The sequence below is a fragment of the Wyeomyia smithii genome, chromosome 1, assembly GCF_029784165.1.
Source record: "Wyeomyia smithii strain HCP4-BCI-WySm-NY-G18 chromosome 1, ASM2978416v1, whole genome shotgun sequence".
NCBI lineage: Eukaryota > Metazoa > Arthropoda > Insecta > Diptera > Culicidae > Wyeomyia > Wyeomyia smithii.
The window spans coordinates 108,081,204-108,106,907 of record NC_073694.1 but is presented as its reverse complement, the minus strand read 5'-3'; the positions used below and the strand labels follow the sequence as shown (position 1 = coordinate 108,106,907).

The 25,704-nt window shown below is 42.6% G+C and overlaps 2 protein-coding genes across 2 annotated transcripts; both read right to left on the bottom strand.

Moving 5' to 3' along the window:
- Positions 1 to 2,821: 2,821 nt before the first annotated feature.
- On the bottom strand, positions 2,822 to 8,442 carry LOC129717056 (uncharacterized). Its single transcript, XM_055666899.1, has 4 exons — positions 6,910 to 8,442; positions 6,856 to 6,863; positions 6,228 to 6,778; positions 2,822 to 6,183 (listed from the first exon to the last, which is right to left on the bottom strand). The coding sequence occupies exons 1-4, from the start codon at positions 8,440 to 8,442 to the stop codon at positions 2,822 to 2,824; spliced, it is 5,454 nt and encodes a 1,817-aa protein (XP_055522874.1).
- Positions 8,443 to 17,058: 8,616 nt separating this feature from the next.
- Positions 17,059 to 21,819, bottom strand: LOC129717055 (uncharacterized). The gene has a single exon (XM_055666898.1). The coding sequence runs from the start codon at positions 21,817 to 21,819 to the stop codon at positions 17,059 to 17,061; it is 4,761 nt and encodes a 1,586-aa protein (XP_055522873.1).
- Between the last annotated feature and the right edge of the window lie 3,885 nt (positions 21,820 to 25,704).

Sequence of the window (25,704 nt, the reverse complement as noted above, 5' to 3'; positions counted from 1 at the left end):
GAATAGTTTTCGAGGAATTGTTATACAATCGATAAAACATAGTATTCATGTGATTTTCACGTAGATGTTATGTTTGTCACATAAATCATGCAAAATGACAGAAAATGAATAAGTATAGGAAATTTCACGTAACAATAACGTGAAAAATATTTTGAGTGTACATATGAAAAATATCCTCTGGGAAAATGATACATTCGGGAAATGATACATTATTTTTCGGGGAAATGTTACATTCGGGGAATCGTTTTACGGGGAAGTGTTACATTCGGGGAAAAATATTTTTCGGGGAAGTGTTACATTCGGGGGAATAATTTTCGGGGAACTGGTACATTCGGGGAAATATCTTTCGGGGAACTGGTACATTCGGGGAATTGTTATACAATCCAAAAGTATCACTCTTTTGTTCCGATTTCAGTAAATAAGATATAAGATACAAACGAAACTGTTTTCAAAAGATGACGAATCATTTACTTATGATGTATATAAAATATAAGGTGAAACTAGTTCTGTAAAGTATCTATGTAATAAAAAAATATGTTCCTAAGATAATAAAAGTCGAAAATAAATATTTGATTCTTATATATATTTATATCACTTGAAACATTTTAACTCTTCTTGAGAACCTTTCGCCCAATCGTTTTGTTGTCAAAGAATGAATTGTATATTTTTGATCTAGCATTCCAATGAACGTATGGTTTTTGCTGAAGAACTACGGACAAATTAAGAAAAACGTGTATTTTCCTAAATATTAATAATTTTTCGAGCTTAAATCTAAAATAACTCGAAAACCAATGCCTTTAGAATGTTTACTACCAAGAGCTTTTTGATTCAAAATGACTCTGCATCTTTTAAAATCATCAGTATACAAATATTTTGAAAAATGTTTGAATTAGAATTTTTATAAAAAAATTATTCTACCAAAAAAAAAATATTTTTTATTTCTCCATCCACTTTTTTTTTAAGTTGCGTATTATTTTGTTTTGTACAGTGTATATTTTTTTATGATGCATTTTTAATTCCCTACAACTCATTCTCAGATGTATAGGTGAAGAAAAAAAAACTCATTTTCAGACAGTTTTTCTATACAACCAACGATTTCTGGCATTGCGTTGAGGCAGGTTCAACAGGGATCTTGGTCTAAGAGATCGTTCGGGGGCATATACACTACCCGTCATAAGTTTGGAATCGCTTTACTGAGTATTGCAACACCCAGTTTGAATATTGCAACACCCCGAAAAGTTTAGCATCACTTGATATGGGCAGATTAATGTAACTCTATCTCTTGATTCTGGAAACCTAGTGAGTTGTGGTCTTCAGCAAAGTTGCTCGGGAGGTAAAGGGCTTGTGATTGGAGGAGAGTATAGTTCGGAGTTCAGCCACAACGCAGCGCTAGTGTGCATGAAATTTTGAGTGTTTTGAACGCTATTCAGCTCAATAATCCCACCATTTAGAGAGTTGAGATTTTCAGCAAAGTTACTAAAGAAGTCAAAGGCTTGTAATTGGCGGACAGTATAGTGCGGAATTCAACCGCACCGCAGCGCTAGTGTGCATGTAGTTTCGAGCGCTTCGAACTTAGTTAAGCGCAATAATCACATCTTTTACACCTATGTGTACACATGACGAAGTGAAACCAATTTGAATGTTGACAATTTGATCACCACACACAATACGTAAGCTTGTGTGTGTTTATTCTAAAGAAGTGCTTTCATTTGACATAACATATAGCATGCGACTGTGTTGACATGTTGACAGTTTGATCACCAGCATGAACAACCCGTTCTACAATGGGGAAAATTGACAATATCGCGACTAAAATGATTACCTCGGCTGCAAACAGTTGCAGTAGACATGCCTCTAATCCGATGATGAAGGATTTGAACACCACAGAGGGCATTTCGTATTACTTTCCGCTGCAAGCTGATGACCGAACACGCAACGCCGTCGGCTCATATGCAAGCCGAGTGATTGTGACTGCAGTACATGGCGCGTTCGAGAAGGCGCGTGTACGCCCCATCCAACGAACAGACACCCAAAATGTATACACGAAGTCAAAAACATTCGCCCTGGTGATTGCCGAAGTTGTCGAAGTCGTATTTCAATTAGGACACTGGGTGTTTCTAATTAGTGTTGACACTGAATTGTAATGAAAATAGCCTCAATGGAATAGTTTGGAACACACATGCGGCGTTATACGTTATACGGCGTTTGTTGGGGCTGCAGTGGACTGTGACTGCGCCGGTCGGTAAACGTTGCTTGCGTTCCCAGCGGGAACCAAGCCGGATGGGAGCAGGACCCTTTCGTTCCTTCCCAGGAGGGCAATTAGATTGGTCGGACTCCTTTGATCGGCTTCGCCTCATGAAGCCGCGACGTGATTGGCCTGGACTAGCCCACTTGGCTAGCAGCAATCAAACTCGAAGATATGAGCCTTGAAAAAGACTCTCAAAAAACTCTTCAATTTCAATTAACTCTTACGGGTGGAGACAGAGGACAGAATGTTCGGCGGTCAGGTGCAAACACAGAACTACTGTTTACACGAATTTATTCATTTTTCTCTTCTTCTTATTCTTAATATCTATTCTTCGCGTTAAAGTTCTTCGCGGTGACGCAACTTTGCCCACCGATGCTACTGCTACTGCAGCTACTGTTATTGCTGCTATTGTTCTCCTTTCGCTGTCTGCTTTCTACTGCTTATCGTATCGCGGTTGGAAAAATACTTATAAATGCTGCCGCATCTGTTGCTCTTTTATATCATTCCGCAGTGCTAAAGTATACAAAGGGGCGGGGCTGAATCTCACACCGCTGTTTACCTACTGCGACGCAATTAGTGGATATAAAGCGTTCGCTCGCTGCCACTCTGTCGCTTCAGTTCGAACAGGTTGGACTGAACATTCTCCCCCAGGCAAGAAGTGGAAATTGCAGAAGAAGACTCATTATCAGCTATCGGCAAAGGCGCAAGTTTGTGTATCGGCCTTTGAAACGTACCCGTTTTTGTCTGGACATCAACCACTCTTACCAAATCGTCGGCTCCAGGATAAACCTTCACAACACGTCCCAGTCTCCAGCATTGAGGGGGAAGATTATCTTCCTTTAGCACGACAATCATTCCAGGTCGAATGTTGTTCCTTTTGTTGGTCCACTTTCCACTTACTTGCAGCTCGGTGACATACTCCTTAGACCATCGCTTCCAAAAGTGTTCGCGCAACTGCTGTATGCGCTGCCAGTGCGATAGTCGATTGGTCGGAAGATGCATCAATGATGGTTCGGGAATAGCCAAAAGTGGACGGTTTTTGATGAAATGTCCAGGAGTTAGCACTTCCGGTTCCGTTGGGTCGCTTGATAAGGAATACAATGGTCTCGAATTCAGTATTGCTTCAATCTGACATAACAGGGTGGAAAGTCCGAAGAGTGTCAATGAAGTAGATTGATACACTTTCTTTAGTACTGTCTTTACGCTCTTCACTCCAGCTTCCCAAAGCCCACCAAAGTGTGGCGCGTTTGGGGGTATCGTTCTCCAGTCAATCTGCTTCGCTTGACAGTACTCGAAGATCTTGTTCTGGGTGGCTTCCTCCTTGAAGAGTAGATACAGATCCCGCAAAGCTGATCTTGCACCGATGAAATTTGTTCCGTTGTCGCTGAACACTTCCTTCGGAAAGCCTCGCCGGGATACGAAGCGCTGAAATGAGGCCAGGAATGAATCTGCTGACAAATCTTCCACTGCTTCCAGATGCATGGCCTTCGTGACCATGCATACAAAGACACAGATGTAACCCTTTATTGAAGTGGCTTTCCGTCCAGGTTGCTTCACGTAGATTGGACCTGCAAAGTCAAGTCCAACTCTCTCAAAGGCTGGTGCAGAGGTGACACGGTATGACGGCAAATCCCCCATTTGTTGATCGATCGTAGTAGGCTTCATTCGGAAGCAAGTGACACAACCTCTCAACACCTTTCTGATGGTAGATCTTGCGTTGATCAACCAAAACTGTTGTCGTAGAAGATATTGAACGCTGCTGCATCCAGTGTGGAGATTCTCGCGATGTATATCGGCGATTAAACCACGAACGATGGGACTCTTGTCAGGTAATATCAACTGATGTTTCACTTCGAATGGTAGATCAGAATGGCTAAGTCGACCACCCACTCGCAGTAGATCATTGTGCAGAAACGGTTTCAAGTTATTTAGACGATGGTTGAACTCTCCTGACCTAATGCACTCGATCTCCTTGGAGAACTCCTGATGCTGGACAGCTCCAACGATAAAATGCAATGCCGTTCGAAGTTCTGGTAAGGTGAGGTACGCTGAAAGCAACCGGTCTTCCTTCTTCTTTCTAGTATTCGATATGAAGCGTAGCACGTATGCCAAAATCCGCTGCGTTTTCCGGAAGGAGCTATACTTTGTCAAGAGTGGGAATTCTTCGTAGTTCATCACTGGCAAAGCTGCCAGCTGAACCCTCAACTCTGGAATCTCGACATCCGTAAGAGTAATTGGTTCCTCTTCTTGGTAGTCGACGGTACGCAAAAAGTGAGGTCCATTCCACCAGAGGTCATTTTCTGCTAATTCCTTGGCAGCTTGTCCTCGTGACACACTGTCCGCTGGATTCTGGTCGGTCCGAACGTACTTCCAGACAATATGCTTGTGGGACGTAATCTCTGCAACTCTGTGGCGAACAAACACTTGAAGACTATCAAGTGGCTTTCGTAGCCATGCCAGTACAACCTGACTATCAGACCACAATATCGTAGACGTGAAGTTCATTTCTAATGCTTCTTTAACCTTACTATTTAACCTTGTTGGAAGTCGAGCGGCTAGTAACTCTTTTCTCGGAATCGTCACAGGTGTGATCGGTGCTATTTTAGACTTCGCGCTGACTGGCCTCAATGATGCTCTGCCATCAGGAAAAATCGACCTCACGTATACGCAAGCACCGTATGCCTTCTGGGAGGCATCGGCGAACCCATGAAGCTCGTAGTGGATAGCTTCGCTTGATATAACTTGGCGTGGAATCCGAATCTGCTCACAAGATGGCAGCGATGTCAAAAAGCTTTCCCATTGGTACAAAAGGCCATCGTCCAACGGATCGTCCCATTTCAGCTTACAAATCCATAGATTTTGCATCAGAATCTTCGCCACTACTACCACAGGAGAAATAAGACCAAGAGGATCGAAAATCTTGGCGATTTCGGACAGAACTTGTCGCTTTGTTGGTTCTTTGATCTTCTCTGGAGATTGCGATCGAAACAGGAATTCATCAGTAGAAGGGTTCCACATTAAACCCAATGTTTTTATAATGTCGTTGATACCGCTGTCACCAAGTGGAACGCATCGCTCTCTGTCTTCATTGGGAATAGGATCCAAAAGGCTATCATCGTTGGAAGACCACTTGTGTAGATGCATCCCACCGGATTTCAGTAGGCCTATCAGTTGGTCCCGAAGTTCACACGCTTCTCCATAATCGTCGGAACCAAACAGTGCATCATCGATGTAGAAATTCCTTTCCACGATCATCGCTGCGAGAGGAAATCTGTGTCGTTCATCGCGAGCTAATTGAAGAAGAGCCCGCGTTGCCAAGAATGGGGCCGCCGCTGTACCATATGTCACTGTTGATAACTCGAGGACTCGCAGAGGATCTTGAGGGGACTTCCGCCAGAAAATCCGCTGTAATGGAGTGAAGGCGGGGTCGATCAGCATCTGACGATACATTTTTGATACGTCTGCACTCAAAACGTATCGAAACTTTCGAAAGCGAAGAATTATGGACAGCAAATCGCTCTGCACTGTAGCACCGACCATCATCACGTCATTGAGTGATAATCCAAACACCTTGGCCGATGCGTTGAACACAACTCGACATTTGGTAGTCGTTTTTGAGGGACGTAAAACAGCATGATGAGGAAGATAAAACTTCAATATTCCAGGGGGGTCATCATGCTCCTTGATCTCGTGGCAATGCCCAAGAGTCTCGTACTCATCCAAGAAGGCGTCGTACTGGACTTTCAAATCTGGGTTACGTTGTAGCTTCGATTCCAACATGTAAAATCTCCGCAAGGCCATAGAACGAGAATCTGCCAGCTGGGGAGCGTTGTCCTTCAGCGGTAGATGGAGGATAAAACGACCACTGTCGTCTCGACGATATGTTGCAGTGAAGTGTGCTTCGCACTGCTCCTTCTCGCTCGAAGGAACCATCTCTGGTGAAACGCTTTCCACTTCCCAAAATTCAAATCTGGGTTACGTTGTAGCTTCGATTCCAACATGTAAAATCTTCGCAAGGCCATAGAACGAGAATCTGCCAGCTGGGGAGCGTTGTCCTTCAGCGGTAGATGGAGGATAAAACGACCACTGTCGTCTCGACGATATGTTGCAGTGAAGTGTGCTTCGCACTGCTCCTTCTCGCTCGAAGGAACCATCTCTGGTGAAACGCTTTCCACTTCCCAAAATTTATGCATAAGCTCTTCCATTGGATCGACGCTAACAGCGCAGGAGTTCATCGCAAGGTTTGAACAGGACCTCTCGAGCAGCTTACCACCCACTAACCATCCCAGTTGGGAGTCATGAAGGCTAGGTAGGTCGTCGTTTAGTTTAAAGCACCCTGGTTTCATTATATCATAGAACCAGTCCATGCCAATAAGCAAATCAATTTGGCTGGGTTCATGGAACGACGGATCAGCCAGTTTTAGACCTTGTGGCAGTTCCCAATTGTCCAAATTTATCTTCACCGATGGAATGCGACCGGTGATTTTCGGTGAGACCAAGCAATTCACGAGGAATGAGTAGTCATTACATCTAGAGCGGACATTTATGGTGCATTTTTGTTTTATAGTTGATCTCACACTGCCAATGCCTGTTATCGGGACACTTACTTCTTCCACTTTAATCCCAAGAGTAGCGACCAATGATTGCGTTACAAAACTCACTTGGGATCCGCAGTCTAACAGGGCTTTGCACAAACGAGAGCGCTGATGTTGATCATCCACTTGAACAAGGGCGGTTTGTAAGATCACCTGACTCGCCAAATTCATCGGGTTGTTAGTGTGTACTGCCGTGACCAATGGCTGGGTCTCCGGTTTCTTATTGGACTCCGGTGCTTTACTGGAGCCAGGAATTCCAATCGCAGAATTTGGGTTAGACTGCGAATGCTTCTCTTCACTGCTCTCACTCGAAGGCCTCGTCGAGCTGGCATTACCCTCCAAGTGCAACAATGTATGATGCTTCTTGTTGCACCTAAAGCAAGACTTCTTCGATGGACAGTTCTTCACGCTGTGTCCACGCCTCAAGCAGTTAAAACAGATGTTCCTCTCTTTAACTTTGGACAGCCGTTCACTCGTGGAAAGGCTGTTAAACGACGAACACTTGAACGTAGGATGTCTTTCTCCACACATCTCACAATGTGGATCCGATGTCGAAGAGGCCGTTACGGTGTTGGCCTTCGAAACTGCAAATTTCCCTGTTAGTTGTTTGGCTGTTCCTCGCTGGGACCGAGATTCTTCGTTTGAACCCTGACATCTCTCCAGAACTGAGACGCGGTCCTTCAAAAACTTGATGGTGTTTTCGTAGGTGGGAAGCTCGCCTCGCTTTATTGTTGATTCCCACTCTTTCTTCGTTGTCGCATCCAAAGAACGAGCGACAAGATGAACGACAATTAGCTCCGACACACCTGTGAATTGCTGGTTGAGAAACTTGAGATTCTCCACGTGACCGCTAATACTTTCGACCAGTGTTCTCAGATCGGCATAATCATCCTTCGGTATTTTCTTTGTTCCGAGTAAGCCAGCGATGTGAATGTCGATCATTCGCCTTTTATCCTCGAAACGCTCCTCTAAAAGTTTCCAGGCGTGTTCGTAGTTCCCGTCGCTAATCGTCTTCACATCGATAAGCCCCATTGCGTCACCAACGAGAGCCTTCTCAAGATGGTACAGCTTTATGCGTGGTGCTTCGTTGGTACGGTCCACGGCGTCGCGAAACATGATTTTAAATTTTTCCCAGTTCTCGTATCTTCCGTCAAACGTGGGAATCGCACGAGGAAGGGACTGCTGGATTACCACCGGTTGCTGATTCCCAGTGACTGGGGCCATTTGTTGGAGCTGATTCTGTGGAGGTGCTGTCAGATTCCCGAGCCAGGTTTCGAGAATAGTTGATACCTCTTCATGTAACGTTTCAAAACTCAAGTACTTTGCATCCTGCTCTTCTCGTTTGTTGATTGGAAGACTGGCCACAACTTGCTGATGTAACTGGTGATATTCGGTGTATGCGGTTTCCACCTTCTTGATATAGACCTTTACTTGAGCAGGAGTTAGTTCAGTCTGATCCGCTTCGGCTCGAGCCAAGATGTTCTTGATTCGAGTGACATTTCCTTGCGCCATTCCACGCATGTGGACCAGCGTATTCAATGCAGCTTCTGCCTCTTCATTGCCCTTATTGGTTTTGGCTGGCGTATGCAACGTCGTCATTTTCACACTTCACTTTTAGTCTCTTTGATTGTTTAACTTTCACTTATGAGTTCTTTGAGTGTTTTTAGCGTTGTTTCACTTTCAATCTCCGTGTTTGCCTCCGACCTCCAACATCCATCCCACACTCCGATGTAACAGTTCGCAATCGCCGGGTGACGAATCAAAAGATGAACCGAATACGCTCACGGTTGAGTATCCGGTTCGAAGGACCAAAAAATATGTTGGGGCTGCAGTGGACTGTGACTGCGCCGGTCGGTAAACGTTGCTTGCGTTCCCAGCGGGAACCAAGCCGGATGGGAGCAGGACCCTTTCGTTCCTTCCCAGGAGGGCAACTAGATTGGCCGGACTCCTTTGATCGGCTTCGCCTCATGAAGCCGCGACGTGATTGGCCTGGACTAGCCCACTTGGCTAGCAGCAATCAAACTCGAAGATATGAGCCTTGAAAAAGACTCTCAAAAAACTCTTCAATTTCAATTAACTCTTACGGGTGGAGACAGAGGACAGAATGTTCGGCGGTCAGGTGCAAACACAGAACTACTGTTTACACGAATTTATTCATTTTTCTCTTCTTCTTATTCTTAATATCTATTCTTCGCGTTAAAGTTCTTCGCGGTGACGCAACTTTGCCCACCGATGCTACTGCTACTGCAGCTACTGTTATTGCTGCTATTGTTGTCCTTTCGCTGTCTGCTTTCTACTGCTTATCGTATCGCGGTTGGAAAAATACTAATAAATGCTGCCGCATCTGTTGCTCTTTTATATCATTCCGCAGTGCTAAAGTATACAAAGGGGCGGGGCTGAATCTCACACCGCTGTTTACCTACTGCGACGCAATTAGTGGATATAAAGCGTTCGCTCGCTGCCACTCTGTCGCTTCAGTTCGAACAGGTTGGACTGAACAGCGTTGAATACGAAGAACTGCATGTACCCTAGCGCCGCATAGTGGGGTAATTTAGTACTAAATTGTCTACCATGTAGAAGCCTTAAGCATCCTGAACAAGTTTGCTGAACACCGCAACTTTCTAGCAGGTCGGAATCGTGAGATTAGATAAGTTCAAAATACGACAAATTGTGTGCCAAATAGCGCCACATAGCGGTAGAATTTCACACTGAACTGGCCACCATACAGTAGCCTTTGACCTTCGGAACAAGTTTGCTGAAAACCGCAACTTTCTAGGTTGTCAAAAACACGAGATATCCGTCTATTCCAGGTGATGCTAAATTTTTCGGGAGGCGTTGCAATATTCAAACTGGGTGTTGCAATACTCAGTAAAGCGATTCCAAACTTATGACGGGTAGTGTATATCCAGGTAGCCGAGGATTTCCGGAGCATCGATTTCATTTAGAAGAACTTTACCAATGAATGCAGCTTGCGCTTCGAATCGTCTCTGCTCAAGAGTTTGCATTCCTAAAAGCCGACAGCGATCAGTGGAGGCTGGCAGATTTGAGGGATTGCGCCAAGGGAGGAATCTTAGCGCATATCGTACAAATTTACGTTGTACGGATTCAATTCTGGCAATCCAGGAGTTGTGGAATGGACACCATACAACGGAGCAGAATTCTAAGATAGACCGCACTAGAGAGAAATACAGCGATCTGAGACAAAACGGATCACGGAACTCATTGGCTATCTTAAACATGAATCCGAGTTGTCGATTAGCTTTAGCGATGATTTCGTTGTAGTGCAGCTTGAAAGATAGCGCAGTATCCAAATAACTTCTAGGACTCGAATTTGTGTCACTCTAGATAAAGGCTGACCCGACATAGTGTAGTCGAATAAGATTGGCTTCCTTGTTCGATAGAAGGAGATGACACTACATTTCTGAATGCTTACAGAAAGAAGGTTTCTAGAACACCATAGGCTAAAAATATCCACCAGTTGCTGGAGCTCAACGCAGTCCGCATAACTTCTCACGACTTTAAAGAGTTTAACGTCATCGGCGTACAATTTACGGCAACCTTCCGGAAGTAACAGAGAAATATCATTGATGAATATCATGAAGAGTAGCGGTCCTAGGTTGCTTGCGGGACACCAAAGACATTCGTCAACTGCGCAGAAAACTCACTCCCTATCTTCACACAGAGTGTTCGATTCATCAAGTAGGAACCAAACCATTGCACGAGAGCAGATGAAACTCCAAGTTTTCCAAGTTTAGCTAAAAGTATCCTGAGGTCTACTCGATCGAACGCCGCTTTCAGATCGGTGTATGTTGCATCTGTTTGAGCACCGTTACTCATGTTTCGCAAGCAAGTCGAAGAGAATTCTGCTAAATTAGTCGTTATCGAGCGTTTCGGGTGGAAACCATGTTGATCCGACGTGATGTAATGTTTGCAGCTGGCGAATAGGGCGTCGTTTACAATTATTTCCATCATAGAGTAAATATGTTATACAGGACTGGACCCAAGACTGAACCTTGAGGCACAATGCTCTGACAGGAAATCTATCAGATCTTGAATTCTGATAGACAACCTGTAAACTTCGATCAGTTAGATATTTTTTTAATTTTGATTATAGAAATTGGAAAATTGAAAACTAACAATTTCGAAATCAAACCTTTATGCCAAACACTATCGAATGTTTTTTATGTCTAAAAGAGCAGCCCCAGTAAAATAACCTTCAGATTTGTTAGCTCGAATCATATTACCAACTCTGAGCAACTGATGAGTAGTGCAATGCCCAAGGTGAAATCCAAATTGTTCATCTGCAAAAAATGAATTTTTGTTGATGTGTGACATCATTCTGTTAAGAATAATTCTCTCAAACAGTTTACTTAACTGAAACCTCAGCTGGATTCTTATCGGGCTTTAGAATTGGAGTAATATGTGCATTTTTCCATAATTTGGGAAAATATGCGATTTTGAAACAGCCTTTGAAAATTTTTTACTAAAAATTCCATTGTGCTCTCAGGGAGATGTTTCATTAATATGTTAAAGAATACATCGTCACCAGGTGATTTCATATTTTTGAAATTTTCAATAATAGATTTAATCTCATTCAAGTCAGTTTTAATTATTTCTGCAGGTGAGAAATCCTGAGAAGGTATCAAATCAAATTGAACTACAGTCTCAAAGTTTAGATTTCTCAGAGAAGTGAATCATTGATTGATGTCCTTCTGTAAATCTTTGTAAATAGTTTTAAAAACAGGGTCACGAAAACGCTGATATTGACATCTGCGGACATTTTTCAAACGAATTAGAAGTTGAAGATAGATCTTCCGGCTGGTCTCGAGGTACGATGCTGGCCTAACAAGCCAGTCGTCGTATGTTCGAGTTCCGGCTCGGGAGAGACTGTTAGTGTTAGTAGGATCGTAGCGCTAGCCCCGCATTTGTCCTGTACACTTAACAGTCGGCTGCGAAGTCTGTGTATAGTTAAACAGAAGGTCGAATTCCGATACGAAATGTAGCACTAAGGCTTTGCTTAGAAGTTGAAGATTTTCGTCAATTATTGTTTTGTCTAAAGGGGGGGATTTGTTAGTAGCTTAAGTATTTATGATAAATATTAGTAAATAATTAGTATGTGTGTCCAATCACAAATGGTGACTTCTCAACAGAGTTAGAAATTTGTAATTTTAATTATTAGGATTTGATTGCTTTCGCAATTAGAATTTATCATTCGTAGGGATTTAAACCTTCTTGTCAAAAAAAGGAAGTAAACTTACAACTAACTTAATTGCTAACTTATAAAGAGAGCTTATCGTAGCAATTGAGGATTGCAACAATTTTTGTCGAAAATGGTTAATAATTTTATTCGACATAGCTTCTAATGTTTCAACACCAGTAAGTCTATGTAATTCGAGTGTACCAAACCAAGGAGGACGCTTCAAAATCATTCTCAGAATTTTATTCTGATTCCTTTGGAGCGTTTTCTTCCTTGTTGAACAGCAACTTGACCAGATCGGTACAGCATAAAGCATTGCTGGTCTAAAATTTTGTTTGTAAATCAAAAGCTTGTTCTTTAAACAAAGTTTAGAATTCCTGTTAAGGAGGGGATATAAACATCTCGTAAATTTGATGCACTTGGCTTGTATACTCTCAATGTGCTCTTTGAAAATAAATTTTTTATGAGTTTATTTTTTTATTGGGACTAACTTAAAATAACCCCATTCATCTTGACAACGTGATTATTGTTTGGCTTGAGGAAAGAAGCCCTAGTCTTATGCGGAAAAATTATCATTTGAGTTTTAGAAGCATTGGGAGATTTTCCACTTTTGCAAGTAGGAAGAAAAAATATCTAAACTTTTCAGCAATCGACTGCATATGACACGAAGACTTTTTCCTTTTACGGAAATGCTTGTGTCATCGCAGAACCATGACTTTATGCATCCTGGAGGCAAATCAAGAAGATCTGAAGTGAATATATTGTACAGGACTGGGCCTTAGACTGAACCTTGAGGCACACCTGCTCTGACAGGAAATCTATCAGATTTCGAATTCTGATAGACAATCTGCAGTGTTCGATCAGTAAAAAATTTTTGATTAGGAAAATTGGAAAATTAAAAGTCCCTCTCCTAGGTTAAGGGGCTTGACGATATTGCAATTAGTAATATCTGGTTTGAATTCGCGAACTAACATACTCTTTTCGTTTTTGTATCATACAAGATATATCCAGTCTAATAAGGCCAGATGCTAGTTGCAAAACACCTCAAACGTTCTTTGAAAAGATTTTGATGGGCTTTTCGGTTGTAATCAAAATAAGGAGGCAATAAAACTTAACCTGATGACATACTGCATGCCCATTGTAAAATGATTTTCAAAGTCTATAAAGCTCATTAGATTCTTTCATTGCAACGGATGTAATAAGACGAAATTGAATGTTTGAGTCATTTGGCACTTTTATGAAAGGTCAGATTGATTGATATCGTCTTTTACGGATTAAGCAGTGACTATTGTGACAACTAAGACGTGCTTTCTACTGAAGTGCCGAGAGGACTGAGTAAAGGAAATTGGTATAGTATTCAAAAAAATTGCGTTACCAACTTTCTCAGAGCCAACGCTCAACCAGTAGTTAGATATATGCGCAGTCGGAATTCAGATTTATTTACATTAATTTTCATTGTTCAAATCAAATTATTAAACCAGTTTCCTTCTTCCTTTTTTTTTTCAAATGCGAGAAAAATCAAGAATTAGAACAAACGAAGAATCACGCAATTACTCTGAAGAATACAATCAAACAAAGGTCAATGAAAAATGATTGAAGGTAACAGACATAAAACAGGGTAAGTAAAAGATTGAAGCACAGCAGGTATGTATGGTAAAAAGCAAATAAGGTTATTATTGTTATCACTATTTATCAAATGTATCATCTGACAAGAGTTTTAATGAATAAAAATATTTAAGTATATGTGCGGTTGGGAGGGGTTGCCTTGAGAGGCCCTGGACGCAAACCGGCATACATGACAAATATCCGGCATACGTGACAAATATCGCTAACATATATTACAAATGGACGAAATTTATACAGCATGGAAAGTGTTTAAGCACTGGAGACTTGGCCCTGCGGCCCCCTTCTGCACCCAAAAATGAAAATGAAATGAAAATAAAAATTGGAAAATTAAAAGTTTGCAATTTCGCAATCAAACCTTTATACCAAACACTGTCGAATGCTATTTCAAAGTCTAGAGGAGCAGCCTAACCTTCAGATTTGTTAGCTCGTATCATATTAGTAACTTTGAGCAATTGATGAGTAGTGGAATGCCCATGGCGAAATCCAAACTGTTCATCTGCAAAAATTGAATTTTCGTTGATGTATGACTTCATTTTGTTAAGAATAATTCTCTCAAACAGTTTACTTATTGAAGAAAGCAAACTGATTGGTCGATAACTTGAAACTTCAGCTGGATTCTTATCCGGTTTTAAAAATTGGAGTAATTTTTGCATTTTTTCATAATCTAGGAAAATATGCCATTTTGAAGCAGCAATTGAAAATTTTTACTAAAAATTCCATTGTGCTCTCAGGGAGATGTTTAATTAATATGTTAAGGATTCCATCGTCACCAGGTGCTTTCATATTTTTGAAATTTTCAATAATTGATTTAATCTCATTCAAGTTAGTTTCAATTATTTTTGCAGGTAAAAAATTCTGGAAGAAATTAAATCAAATTGACGTGTGACTTCATTTTCAATTGAACTCACAAAATTCAAATTTGAATTATGAACAATTGAACACTCTCAAACTGCTGAGCAAATCTTTGTGCCTTTGTTCATTGGATACAAGAAAACGTTCACCATCTTTTAAAACTGGAATAGGCTTTGAAGGTTTTTTAAGAATCTCCGACAGCTTCCAAAATAGTTTTGAATATGGTTTCAATTTTTCAACTTTAGTCTCAAAATTATGATTTCTCAGAAGAGTAAATCTATGTTTAATCTCTTTCTGTAAATCTTCATAAATAGTTTTTAAAACGGTCACGAGAACGTTGATATTGACGTCTGCGGACATTTTTCAAACGAATTAGCAGTTGAAATTATTTTCAATATGAGTTGTATATCTTTCCCAATTAGTCCCTACACATGGGTGGAGGACTTGACGGTGATTCGTCAAGCGTATTTCCAAACACAAAGCCTAATTAAAAATTACAATATAAATAACATTATAATAATAACATAATAGTAACAATTTATTGAGATCAACACAATAATTGCAATTCGCTTTTTTTTATTACGCTTGACTTATTACACCGCCGGTTTTAGTTTCGCATGACCTAACAAAACTAAATACTGGAGGAGTCTGTAGGGCTTAATCGAGGTTTATACTAACCCTAAAACCACTAACAAAACTTCGTGACTAACGACCACCCATTGCACTCATATAATGTAGCATTACTAACCCTTCCCACTTCTCTGACAACTACTACTACTATTACTCTTATTATTATTATTTTTCTATATATACATGTATGTCTTTTCACCCGTATATGTATGTCTTTTCACCCGTATGTTTTATTATAATTATTTCTTTTTCTCATTCAGCTGTTTTAACTGCGCGAATTTATTTGTTCCCAGTGTCAATCCCATTTGCGATCTAATGGCAATTTCTTTATTCCACCCAGCTCACCCACTTTCGCTTGATTTTGACCCAGTATCGACCCGGCGTGTTGCCCTAAGCGCAGCGTAAATTTGTCAGTTTCAATCCACCGTCGCACGTGCTTAGTTCATAAACAATTATCTGGCATCTCTTTCTTACTTGCGTTCTAAATCGTGATGCCATTTCATTATTCTTGGGTAGACTTGCACTGACCCTGTGGAATAAAAATTCGCTTTAACTGCTGTCAGAACGATTCTATTTCGATGTGATCCGACCCATTATTGTGCAGTTGGCACCCTGAAATGGATAGTTGCGCAGCGAATGTTGAGCCAGTTTTGGCGCACCAATACATGAGCTTTGAATGTAGACAACTGCCTAGCATCTCTTTAGATTACGTCGTGAGTCGCGGTATCGTTTCATTATTCCAGGTGTTGGCACTGACCCAGTGAAGTGGATAAATTCGCTATCAGTTATACGTTTTTGGTAAAATGAATTTTCATTGGGTGGTGGTATATGTTGACGGTCTGAATGTGGATGTATGTGACAGTACTTTTCGGCTTTGCCATTAACCACTTTGTTCGCACTGGAGGACAGCAATTGGGGAACTGAACTGACCGAGCGAAGCAGCAAGGCAAAATTTCACGAAGGAGGAAAATTCATTAACTCAATTAGTCCTAAAAAGAACTGGGTGGGTTGCCTCCACTCTGGTCAGACGGTTGGAATAAAACTCCAATGCTCGCTATCGAACTTGTTTTTTTCTGTTTCTCTCTGCTTCTATAATGATTTTCTGCTTCTTCTGCTTCTTCTACGATGTGAACAACTGGGTAATCAAAACAAAACTGATGACTTGAACGATGCGTCTGCTGCTTTTATAGCGTCGCGCTGGGGGCGGGGTTTGGCGGTCCTCGATGATTGGCTGTTCCTAGTTAACTGCTGAAAACGGCTGACTTGTTGTTGCTTATTGTTGCTACTTTCGGCGTGAGACGGAACATCCTCCCCCGGTTGAGGAACTCGACACTTTCTAATCCTCACCACGGGTTTCACTCGTTGTCGTCGATAGGTAGAACGGATACCTTGTTGATCGGGCGTCGATAGTGAGTACCATTGGAGAAGACATCAACTGCTCGTACTAATCCATCATTCCCAGGATAAACTGCTTCAATACGACCAAGTTTCCAGTTGAGAGGCGGTTGATTTCGCTCATGGAGTAGAACGATCATACCAACTCTAACATTAGAGATCTCTCGTAGATTCTTCCTCCGTGGCTGCAGGGTGTTCAAATAATCACGACTCCAAGCACGCCAAAAATGTTCACGAAGGAGCTGTAGATGTTGCCATCGTGTCAAACGGGATACCTTAACGTTCTCTAAAGATGGTTCGGCAGGAGCAGTAAGCGGACGACCGATGAGGTAATGTGCTGGCGTAATCACTTGTGGATCTGCGGGGTCATTGGAGATTGCAAAAAGGGGTCGAGAGTTCATAACGGCCTCGATTTCAGTCAGAACAGTAGCCAGTTCTTCGAAGGTTAACTTCACGTTGCCTGCGACACGCTTCAGATGAGTTTTACACGACTCAACGGCGGCCTCCCATAGGCCTCAAAATTCGGGCGCATCTGGTGGGATGAAATGCCACTCGATCTCACGACTACGACAAAACGATTTTATGGCCTCTTCAGTCTGCTGATTGCGAAACTGCTGGTACAACACGTGTAGTTCATGGTTGGCACCTCGGAAATTAGTGGCGTTATCCGAGTGCAATTCGTGAATCATACCTCGTCGAGCTATCAGTCGTCGAAGAGATGCTAAAAAGGCATCGGTGCTCAGGTCGGATACAACTTCCAAGTGTACTGCTTTAGTTGACATACAAACAAAAACAGCCACGTATGATTTTACTATCGCAGGACGACGCGAACCTTGTCTAGTCCAAAAGGGACCGGCGTAGTCAACACCAGTTACAGAAAATGGAGGTGAAGGAACAACTCTTGATACCGGCAGGTTACCCATTAACTGACTGGTGGCTGTTGGATTGGTTCGGAAACATCTTACACAGCGACGTGCTATCAATCGAATAGTAGATCTAGCATTCAGAAGCCAATATCTTTGTCTCATGGCATTCATCAGACCAGTCTGGCCTACGTGGAGCATCTCGATGTGCATTTGTCGAACTAATGATCGCACTATCGGATCCTTATCTGGCAATATGACAGGATGACGATTCTCAAAGGGTAACTGCGAGTGATCCAATCGACCTCCTACTCGAAGAAGTCCATCGATATATACAGGGCGTAAATTTCCAAGTCTCCTACAAGGTTTGTTGGCACGAACTCGCTTGATTTCGTCGGCGAAACGCTGCTGTTGTATGAGACGAACGATCACATCGGCTGAGTGACGAAGTTCACAGACGGTCAAATGTTTTTGAAGTTCTCGATGTTCTGGATTTCTTTTGCGACAATTTTTTACAAAGCGCAACATGTAGCCTGTGATTCGTTGAATTTTGCGAAAATTGCTATACCTGCTTAAAGATGACACTAAATCTGCCCTCTCCTCCGCTGTTGTCACCATGGCCTTGAGTTCAGGCAGCTCATCATCTGGTATTTCTTCTGGAGCATCCATTTCATAATTTCCTATTTGTAGGAACTCCGGGCCGTTCCACCAGAGACTGTTATTCTTGAGGAATTCGGGAAGTTGACCTCTGGACACAACGTCGGCTGGATTTTGCTGAGATCGGACGTGTTGCCACTGATGCTCGCCGGTTAGGTTCTGGATTACAGCAATTTTGTTTCGTACGAAGAGTTGTAGCCGGTTAAGTGGTTTTTTAATCCAAGCCAAGACGATTGTACTGTCACACCACAATACGGACCTTTGGATTGTTATTTGCAGAGCTGGTAGCACCTTTTGTACTAGTTTGGATAACAAATGCGCGACGCATAATTCCTTCCGTGGAATGGAAAGCTCGCTTAATGGAGCCAGCTTCGATTTGCTAGTGAGTATACGAAGTTTTGCCGAGCCATCGGCAAAAATGCTTCGTAAATATACGCATGCACCATATGCTGCGATAGAAGCGTCTGAAAACCCATGGAGCTCGTAGGCAACCGCGTTGTCGAATATTACACATCTTGGAAACTGAATGTCGGTGAGGTACACAAGTGAGGCTTGCAATTCTTGCCACTGACGCGTTGTTTCATCGTCCACTATATCATCCCATCCAATTTTAAGTTTCCAGAGTTTCTGTATTAGAAGTTTGGCTATAACTATAACCGGTGATACCATGCCGAGGGGGTCAAAAAATTTGGCAATTTCTGAGTATATTACTCGTTTCGTAGATGGTTGCGAAGCTGGTTGATTTGGATGTGCAGCAATGCATAGAGTATCGGCAGATGGATCCCAAAGTAATCCCAACACTTTGATAGCTTCATTTACTCCATGCTCTTCCAAGGTTATTCTTTTCTCTTGCTCTTCCACTGGGATGCGTTCTAGGAACTTCTGGGAGTTGGAGCACCACTTGTGTATGGGAAATCCTCCTTGTGAAAGAAGCTGCTTAAGTTGTTGTTGTGCGTTAATGGCTTCCTCTACTGACCCGGCACCTGAGAGGATATCATCCATATATGTCTCTTCCTTAATGATGCGAGCGGCAATGGGAAACATCTCGCCATTCTCTTCGGCGAGTTGCACTAAGCATCTAGTTGCTTGATATGGTGCCGATGCGGTGCCATATGTAACGGTGCACAACTCCAACACGCGCAACGGTAACGATGGTTTTTCTCTCCAGAAAATTCTCAAGAATTGACGGTCCGACGGTGCAGCAAGTACTTGACGATACATTTTTGAAATGTCTGCGGTGAAAGCTACTTTGAATGTACGGAATCGTAGCACTATATGATGCAGATCATTTTGTACTATAGGGCCCACTTGCAGCACCTCATTCAGAGAAAGTTCCGACGGTGTTGATTTTGCACTTGCGTCAAACACAACGCGACATTTCGTACTTGAGCTGGAGGGTCGCAGTACTGCATGATGTGGTAAATAATAAAGTTGCTGGTTTGGTTTATCTTGTGATTCTGCTACCTCGCGACAATGTCCAAGAGACTCGTACTCACGGATAAAGTCCACGTACTGTGCTTGTAATTCTGGGTTACGGATGAGTCGCTTCTCCAACATCAAAAACCGCTTCAAAGCCAAGGAACGGCAATTATCCAGCTGGGATAAATTACTTCTAAACGGAAGCTTAACAATGAATCTTCCGGTTTCGTCACGCTGGTAGGTGGAAAGAAAATGCGTTTCGCATTCTATCTCCTCTGCTGATAGTTTGGGAACATCTGGCACCTCCTCGACTTGCCAGAACTGCAACAATTTCCGTTCAATATCTTCTAGTGCAACGTGCGAATACTGGAGCGACACGTTACACAAGTGCGGTTCGACGATAACACCAGCCACAATCCACCCGACATGAGTGTCTCGTAACTGTGGTAGTCCATCGGCTAGTTGAATCAGACTCGGTTTCAGGATGTCGAAGAATAGTTCTCCACCTATCAGCAAATCTATCTTTTCCGGTGTGTGGAACATGGGATCAGCGAGAACTACTCCATTCGGTATTGTCCACTGTGAAACGTCAATCTTGGAAGTTGGAATTATACCTGTTACCTTGGGAATTACTAGACACTCTAGGCTGGCGTTAAAAGAAGACACACGGGAGCGGAACTTGATCGTCACTTTATCTCGGGCGAGAGTGCGTAAGGCATTAACACCAACGATGGGAACATTGGCTGGTTTTTTGAAAAGACCTAAGCGGTTGGCCATTTCTTCTGTTATGAAGTTCACCTGGGAGCCGCTGTCCAAAAATACACGGCATGGATGGGGTTGCTTCTTTTGGTCAAATACATGTACTATTGCGGTTTGCAACAGTACAGTCCTTCTAGATTGTACTTGGTATGATGAGCAGGTGTTGGAAACAGACGACTCTACCACGGTGGGTATCTGCGCAGCATCAGCTTGCTTTGGAATTTCTGGAATCGAAGGCGGATTTGCCACCGTCTTGACGGGAAGCGAAACATTGGGTTTAGTCTCTTTGTTGAACATTCCATCCGAATGCAACAATGTGTGGTGACGTCGTTGGCATTTGTGGCAGGCCTTATCAGAAGGACAATTTTTTGATCTATGTCCCTTACGCAGACAGTTAAAACACACTCCAGCAGCTCGAATTTTTTCGTTCTTTTGTGCAGGTGAAAGATCGGTAAGTGTTGGGCATAGGACATTCCGATGGGAACCACCACAAATTTCACAGATGGGTTGCGAAGTGCTAGTGGATGAGGTGTAACATTTCTGCGTCTGAGCCTTCGATGGTAGTGGAACTTGCTTCATCTTTGCTGAGGTGGTTGCTTGGATTGCAGATTCACAGTTATCCAAGATTTGACACCGTGTTTTCAGGAACTCGATAGTTTCTTTGTACTTTGGAAGTTCTCCCTTCTTCATTGTGGATTCCCAAGCTTGTCGAGTAGCGTTGTCGAGCGCCGAAATAATCAAAAATACGAAAAAATGTTCCGCTGTGCCATTAATTTCTTGCTTGAGATATCGCAGGCTTTCAACGTGATTAGTGGCTTCATTCACAAGTGCACGTAATTCTTTATGCGATGCTGACGACATTTTCTTCAGAGATAACAACCCTCGGTAGTGGCCTTCCACGATAGCCCGCTTGTTATCGTATCGATCCATAAGGACATCCCAAGCTAGCTTGTAATTCCCTTCACTAAGAATTTTAGTATCAAGGGTTCCAGCGGCATTTCCGACTAGCGCTTTTTCGAGATGATACAGCTTGACGGCATCTGTATCTCCCGAATTGGCTATTATATCATTAAAAATGGCCTTGAACTTTGGCCATGCGGCATAATTTCCGTCGAATGTAGGAATCGGCATCTTAAGGGGTTGTTGCTGGATAATTACTTGTTGATTTTGCGGGTTCGATGAAGCATTTGGCGATGTCCGGTTGCTTGCTTCCAATCGTAACTCCTCCACTGCATTACACACGGCGGTATAAGTATTTTCAAAATCAGCATATTCCTGTTCTTGTTGATCCAATGCTTCATCCGATACCAAAGACAAAATCTTACTGTGAAACGCACTATATTCCGTGTACACTGCAGATAGGTTTTTTGACAACACATTCAGCTGTGCCAATCCGATAGTGGAGTTCGCGATTATCGTGCGTTGAATTCGCACCAGCTTTTGCTTTACCTGGGAACGCTGGCGACAAACCACACGATATTCCTTTTCCATATCAAGATCAACGGGAACATCCTCGACGAATCCGTGAAATGATTTTTCACTATCTTCCGATCGCGACGGCGAATGCATTACGGGCATTATATCGGTACTTAGTTGAGGAAAAAACACGAACGTTAAAACACGGCGAACTACAAAACGCGACACGTAACAACGTGTTCGTTGAACTGTTCAAATACCACCGCGATATAATGTTCATGCACTGTTCAAATCACCACCGCGATATACTTTAAAACGCGGCAAGTCAAAACACGATCACGTTCGAACACGTTCAATCCTTGCTCAATCCACAATCGCAGTAGTGGCGGTAGGTAGACAAGAAGAAGCACACTGGCGGCGCGGTAGGACTGTTTCACTGGCTGGTTGACACCAAACAATTATCCGGTTCGGGATGGACCAAAATGATGTTCGCACTGGAGGACAGCAATTGGGGAACTGAACTGACCGAGCGAAGCGGCAAGGCAAAATTTCACGAAGGAGGAAAATTCATTAACTCAATTAGTCCTAAAAAGAACTGGGTGGGTTGCCTCCACTCTGGTCAGACGGTTGGAATAAAACTCCAATGCTCGCTATCGAACTTGTATTTTTCTGTTTCTCTCTGCTTCTATAATGATTTTCTGCTTCTTCTGCTTCTTCTACGATGTGAACAACTGGGTAATCAAAACAAAACTGATGACTTGAACGATGCGTCTGCTGCTTTTATAGCGTCGCGCTGGGGGCGGGGTTTGGCGGTCCTCGATGATTGGCTGTTCCTTGTTAACTGCTGAAAACGGCTGACTTGTTGTTGCTTATTGTTGCTACTTTCGGCGTGAGACGGAACACACTTCCATTCTTTTTTTTTATTTTGCGGTTGCGAGACAAAATGTTTAATAGATCACCAGAACAACCGAAAGAACCATGGCAAGCATAGCAGTAACGCGGACGGACTTGCATGGGATATGTCGAAAGGTGCGACCGAGGATGAGAACACGGCATAAATGAGAGCAACAGACGCAACGACCACAAGTAAGACTGCCGGCATTAATATCGATGCAATGAGGCCTTGGAACAACAAAGGTATAGTCAACTCTATACTAGTCAACAACTAGTGGTGAGTAAGGTGATATGAACCGGTAACAACAGGTACGTTCCCCATTTACAACACATAATTGCCGTTGAATCGTAATCGCATGAAAGGCCCAGCCAAAATGAAACAAATTTACAACAATCTTTTAGGCTCATCCTTTTCAGTCATATTGGCGACTGAAACAAACTGGGATGAAAGTATCAAAAGTGAAGAAGTTTTTGGAAATATGTTTAATGTATTCAGGAATGACAGGAATCTTCAAGAATCCGAAAAGAAGTCAGGTGGAGGAGTCCTCATAGCGGTCTCTGTGAATTTTAATTCAGAAACTATTGCTGCACCTGAATTCAAAGAATTCGAGCACATTTGGATAAAATCGCACATAGCAGGTGAAACACACGTATTCGCCTCTGTGTTTTTTCCTCCACATAACGCTAATAAATTTACGTATGAAAAGTTTTTTAATTGCGCAGAAAAATTTTTATCTGAACTACCTCCAGAAGTGAAAGTTTACATCTATGGGGACTTCAATCAAAACACCGCTGACTTCATCTCGGACCCTGAAAACGAAAGCATCCTACTCCCAGTCGTTGAAGATAACATCACTTTGCACTTCATGTTTGACGAAATTGCTGAACTAGGTTTGAACCAGGTTAACCATGTAAGAAACCGTGAAAATTGCTATTTGGACCTACTCTTAACGAATATCCATGAAGACTTCTGTGTGACCGAATCATTTAACCCACTGTGGAAAAACGAAAAGTTTCACACAGCAATTGAATATTCTTTATTTTGACATGAATATCAAAGACCCAACGACTGTGAGTATGAGGAAGTCCTTGATTTTAAACTCGCGAACTATGCAAATATTAAAAACAAATTAAACTGTGTCAATTGGCAACAAATTTTTAGAGATGAAGGAAATGTCGAATCATCTGTTAGCGTCTTTTACAAAATTCTGTACAACATAATCTCTCAAGAGATTCAATTGAAGAAAAAACGACGCCACGCTAACACTAAACATCCAGTCTGGTTCAACAAACAAATAAAAAATTTGAAAAACCGCAAACAAAAAGCCCACAAAATTTTCAAAAAACACAATAGCAGTGAAAATCTAGCAATTTACTTGGAAATATGTGATCAACTGAACTTTGCAATCAGTGATGCATTTGAAGAATTCAATGCAAAAACTGAACCAGAAATTAATTCATGTCCAAAGAACTTCTTCAATTACGTCAAAACAAAACTAAAATCAGACAATTTTCCATCATTAATGCAACTCGATGAACATGTTGGTGATAAAGAAAAATTGCAATCTCTTTGCAAAATTTTTCCAGGAAATCTATACCACATTTTTCGAAGAAAATCGCGACCTCGATTATTTTGCATTTTATCCAGAATATCCAAGAAACGTTGGTGTCAACCAACTTCAGGTACAGGATGTTTTGCAGGGTCTGAGGAATTTAGACCCTCCAAAGACCTGGACCTGACGGAATACCTCCAGCACTCATGAAAAATGTTTCGAAGGAACTTACATCCCCGCACCCATGAATCCCGCCTGGTAGTGCCCCTTGAACTGCTTCGCAAATAGTGATAGTCGACGGCAGAGTATTTGGGAGAGCGCCTTGTAAGCGGCGTTCAGTAGAGTGATTGCCTGGTAATTGCAGCACTCCAGCTTGTCGCCCTTTTTGTAGATGGGACAAACAATACCCTCCATCCACTCCGGTACTCATTCTTCCTCCCAAACCTTGACAATGATCCAGTTAGATGCTCATCGAATTGCTGCTTCCACCTTTCGTTCACCTCACACTCGTCTGTAAGGAGGTTACCGTCCAAGCTCCTGCACATATCGGCTTGCGGCATGAAGCCTTTACGGGAGCTGTTCAGCTTCTCGTAGAACTTCCAAGTGTCGTTAGCTTGGTATAGCTCTTCCATCGCTATGCGTTCTTGGTCCTTTTGCTGGCGTTTCTTCCTTCGGAGGATCGAGTTTTGGCTGTTCCGTGCCTGTCGGTATCGTTCCACGTTCGCTGCCATACGGTGTTGTAGCATTCTCGCCTGTGCTGCGTTTTTCTCCTCGGCTAACCGTTTGCAATCGCCGTTAAACCAGTCATTTCGATTATTCGGAGCCTAGGTACACACTTAAAATTTATTGCCGAATCTCGGTAATTTTTGCCGACCATAGAGTGCTCGGTTTAAGAAATAATGACAGCTGTCACATTTTTTCGTAAATCTCGGTTCAATTTAACTGAAATTTCGGCATAAAATATTACCGAGCTATCAATACCGAGATTACGGATATTTTGTTGCGAAGATTCAGTTAGGTGAACCCAGATTTACGAAAAATTGTGACAGCTGTCATTATTTTTTTAACCGAACACTCAGTGGTACCGTTCTCGGCGAAAAATACCAAGAATCGGCAATAAATTTTAAGTGTGTACAAGGGCTCCGAATAATAGAGCTACTGCAGTGCTACCTATGGCGGATCAAATGCTTCTCCAGCCATCTTCAAGAGTAGCTGCACCAAACTGCTCTTCCGTGGGTAGCGCTGCCTCCAGCTGCCTCGCGTATTCCTGTGCAGCCTCGGCGTCCCGCAGTTGCTCAATATTTGGTCGCGACGTTCGACTTCGGCGATGTTATACACCGTCGATAGTTTCGAGCGCATGCACACAGCTACTAGGTAGTGGACTCTATATTCGCACTGCGGCAGGTGCGAACGTTGATGATGTCGGAGAAAAACCGGGCGTCGATTAAATGGTGGTCAATTTAGTTCTCTGTAGGTTGATCGGGTTATCTCCATGCGGATTTGTGGATACCTTTGCGGGGGAAGAAGGTACTTCGGACTACCATACCACGGGAGGCCGCTAAGTTTACGCACCGATGGCCGTTATCATTAGACACGGCAT

Bases quoted from the DNA above. Each gene is read 5' to 3' on its own strand.
- LOC129717056 (XM_055666899.1), bottom strand. From the start codon at position 8,442: ATGACGACGTTGCATACGCCAGCCAAAACCAATAAGGGCAATGAAGAG. The intron at 6,184-6,227 runs GTAACCCAGATT...GCGTTTCACCAG, and splicing joins GTTGGAATCGAAGCTACAAC to AGATGGTTCCTTCGAGCGAG.
- LOC129717055 (XM_055666898.1), bottom strand. From the start codon at position 21,819: ATGCCCGTAATGCATTCGCCGTCGCGATCGGAAGATAGTGAAAAATCA.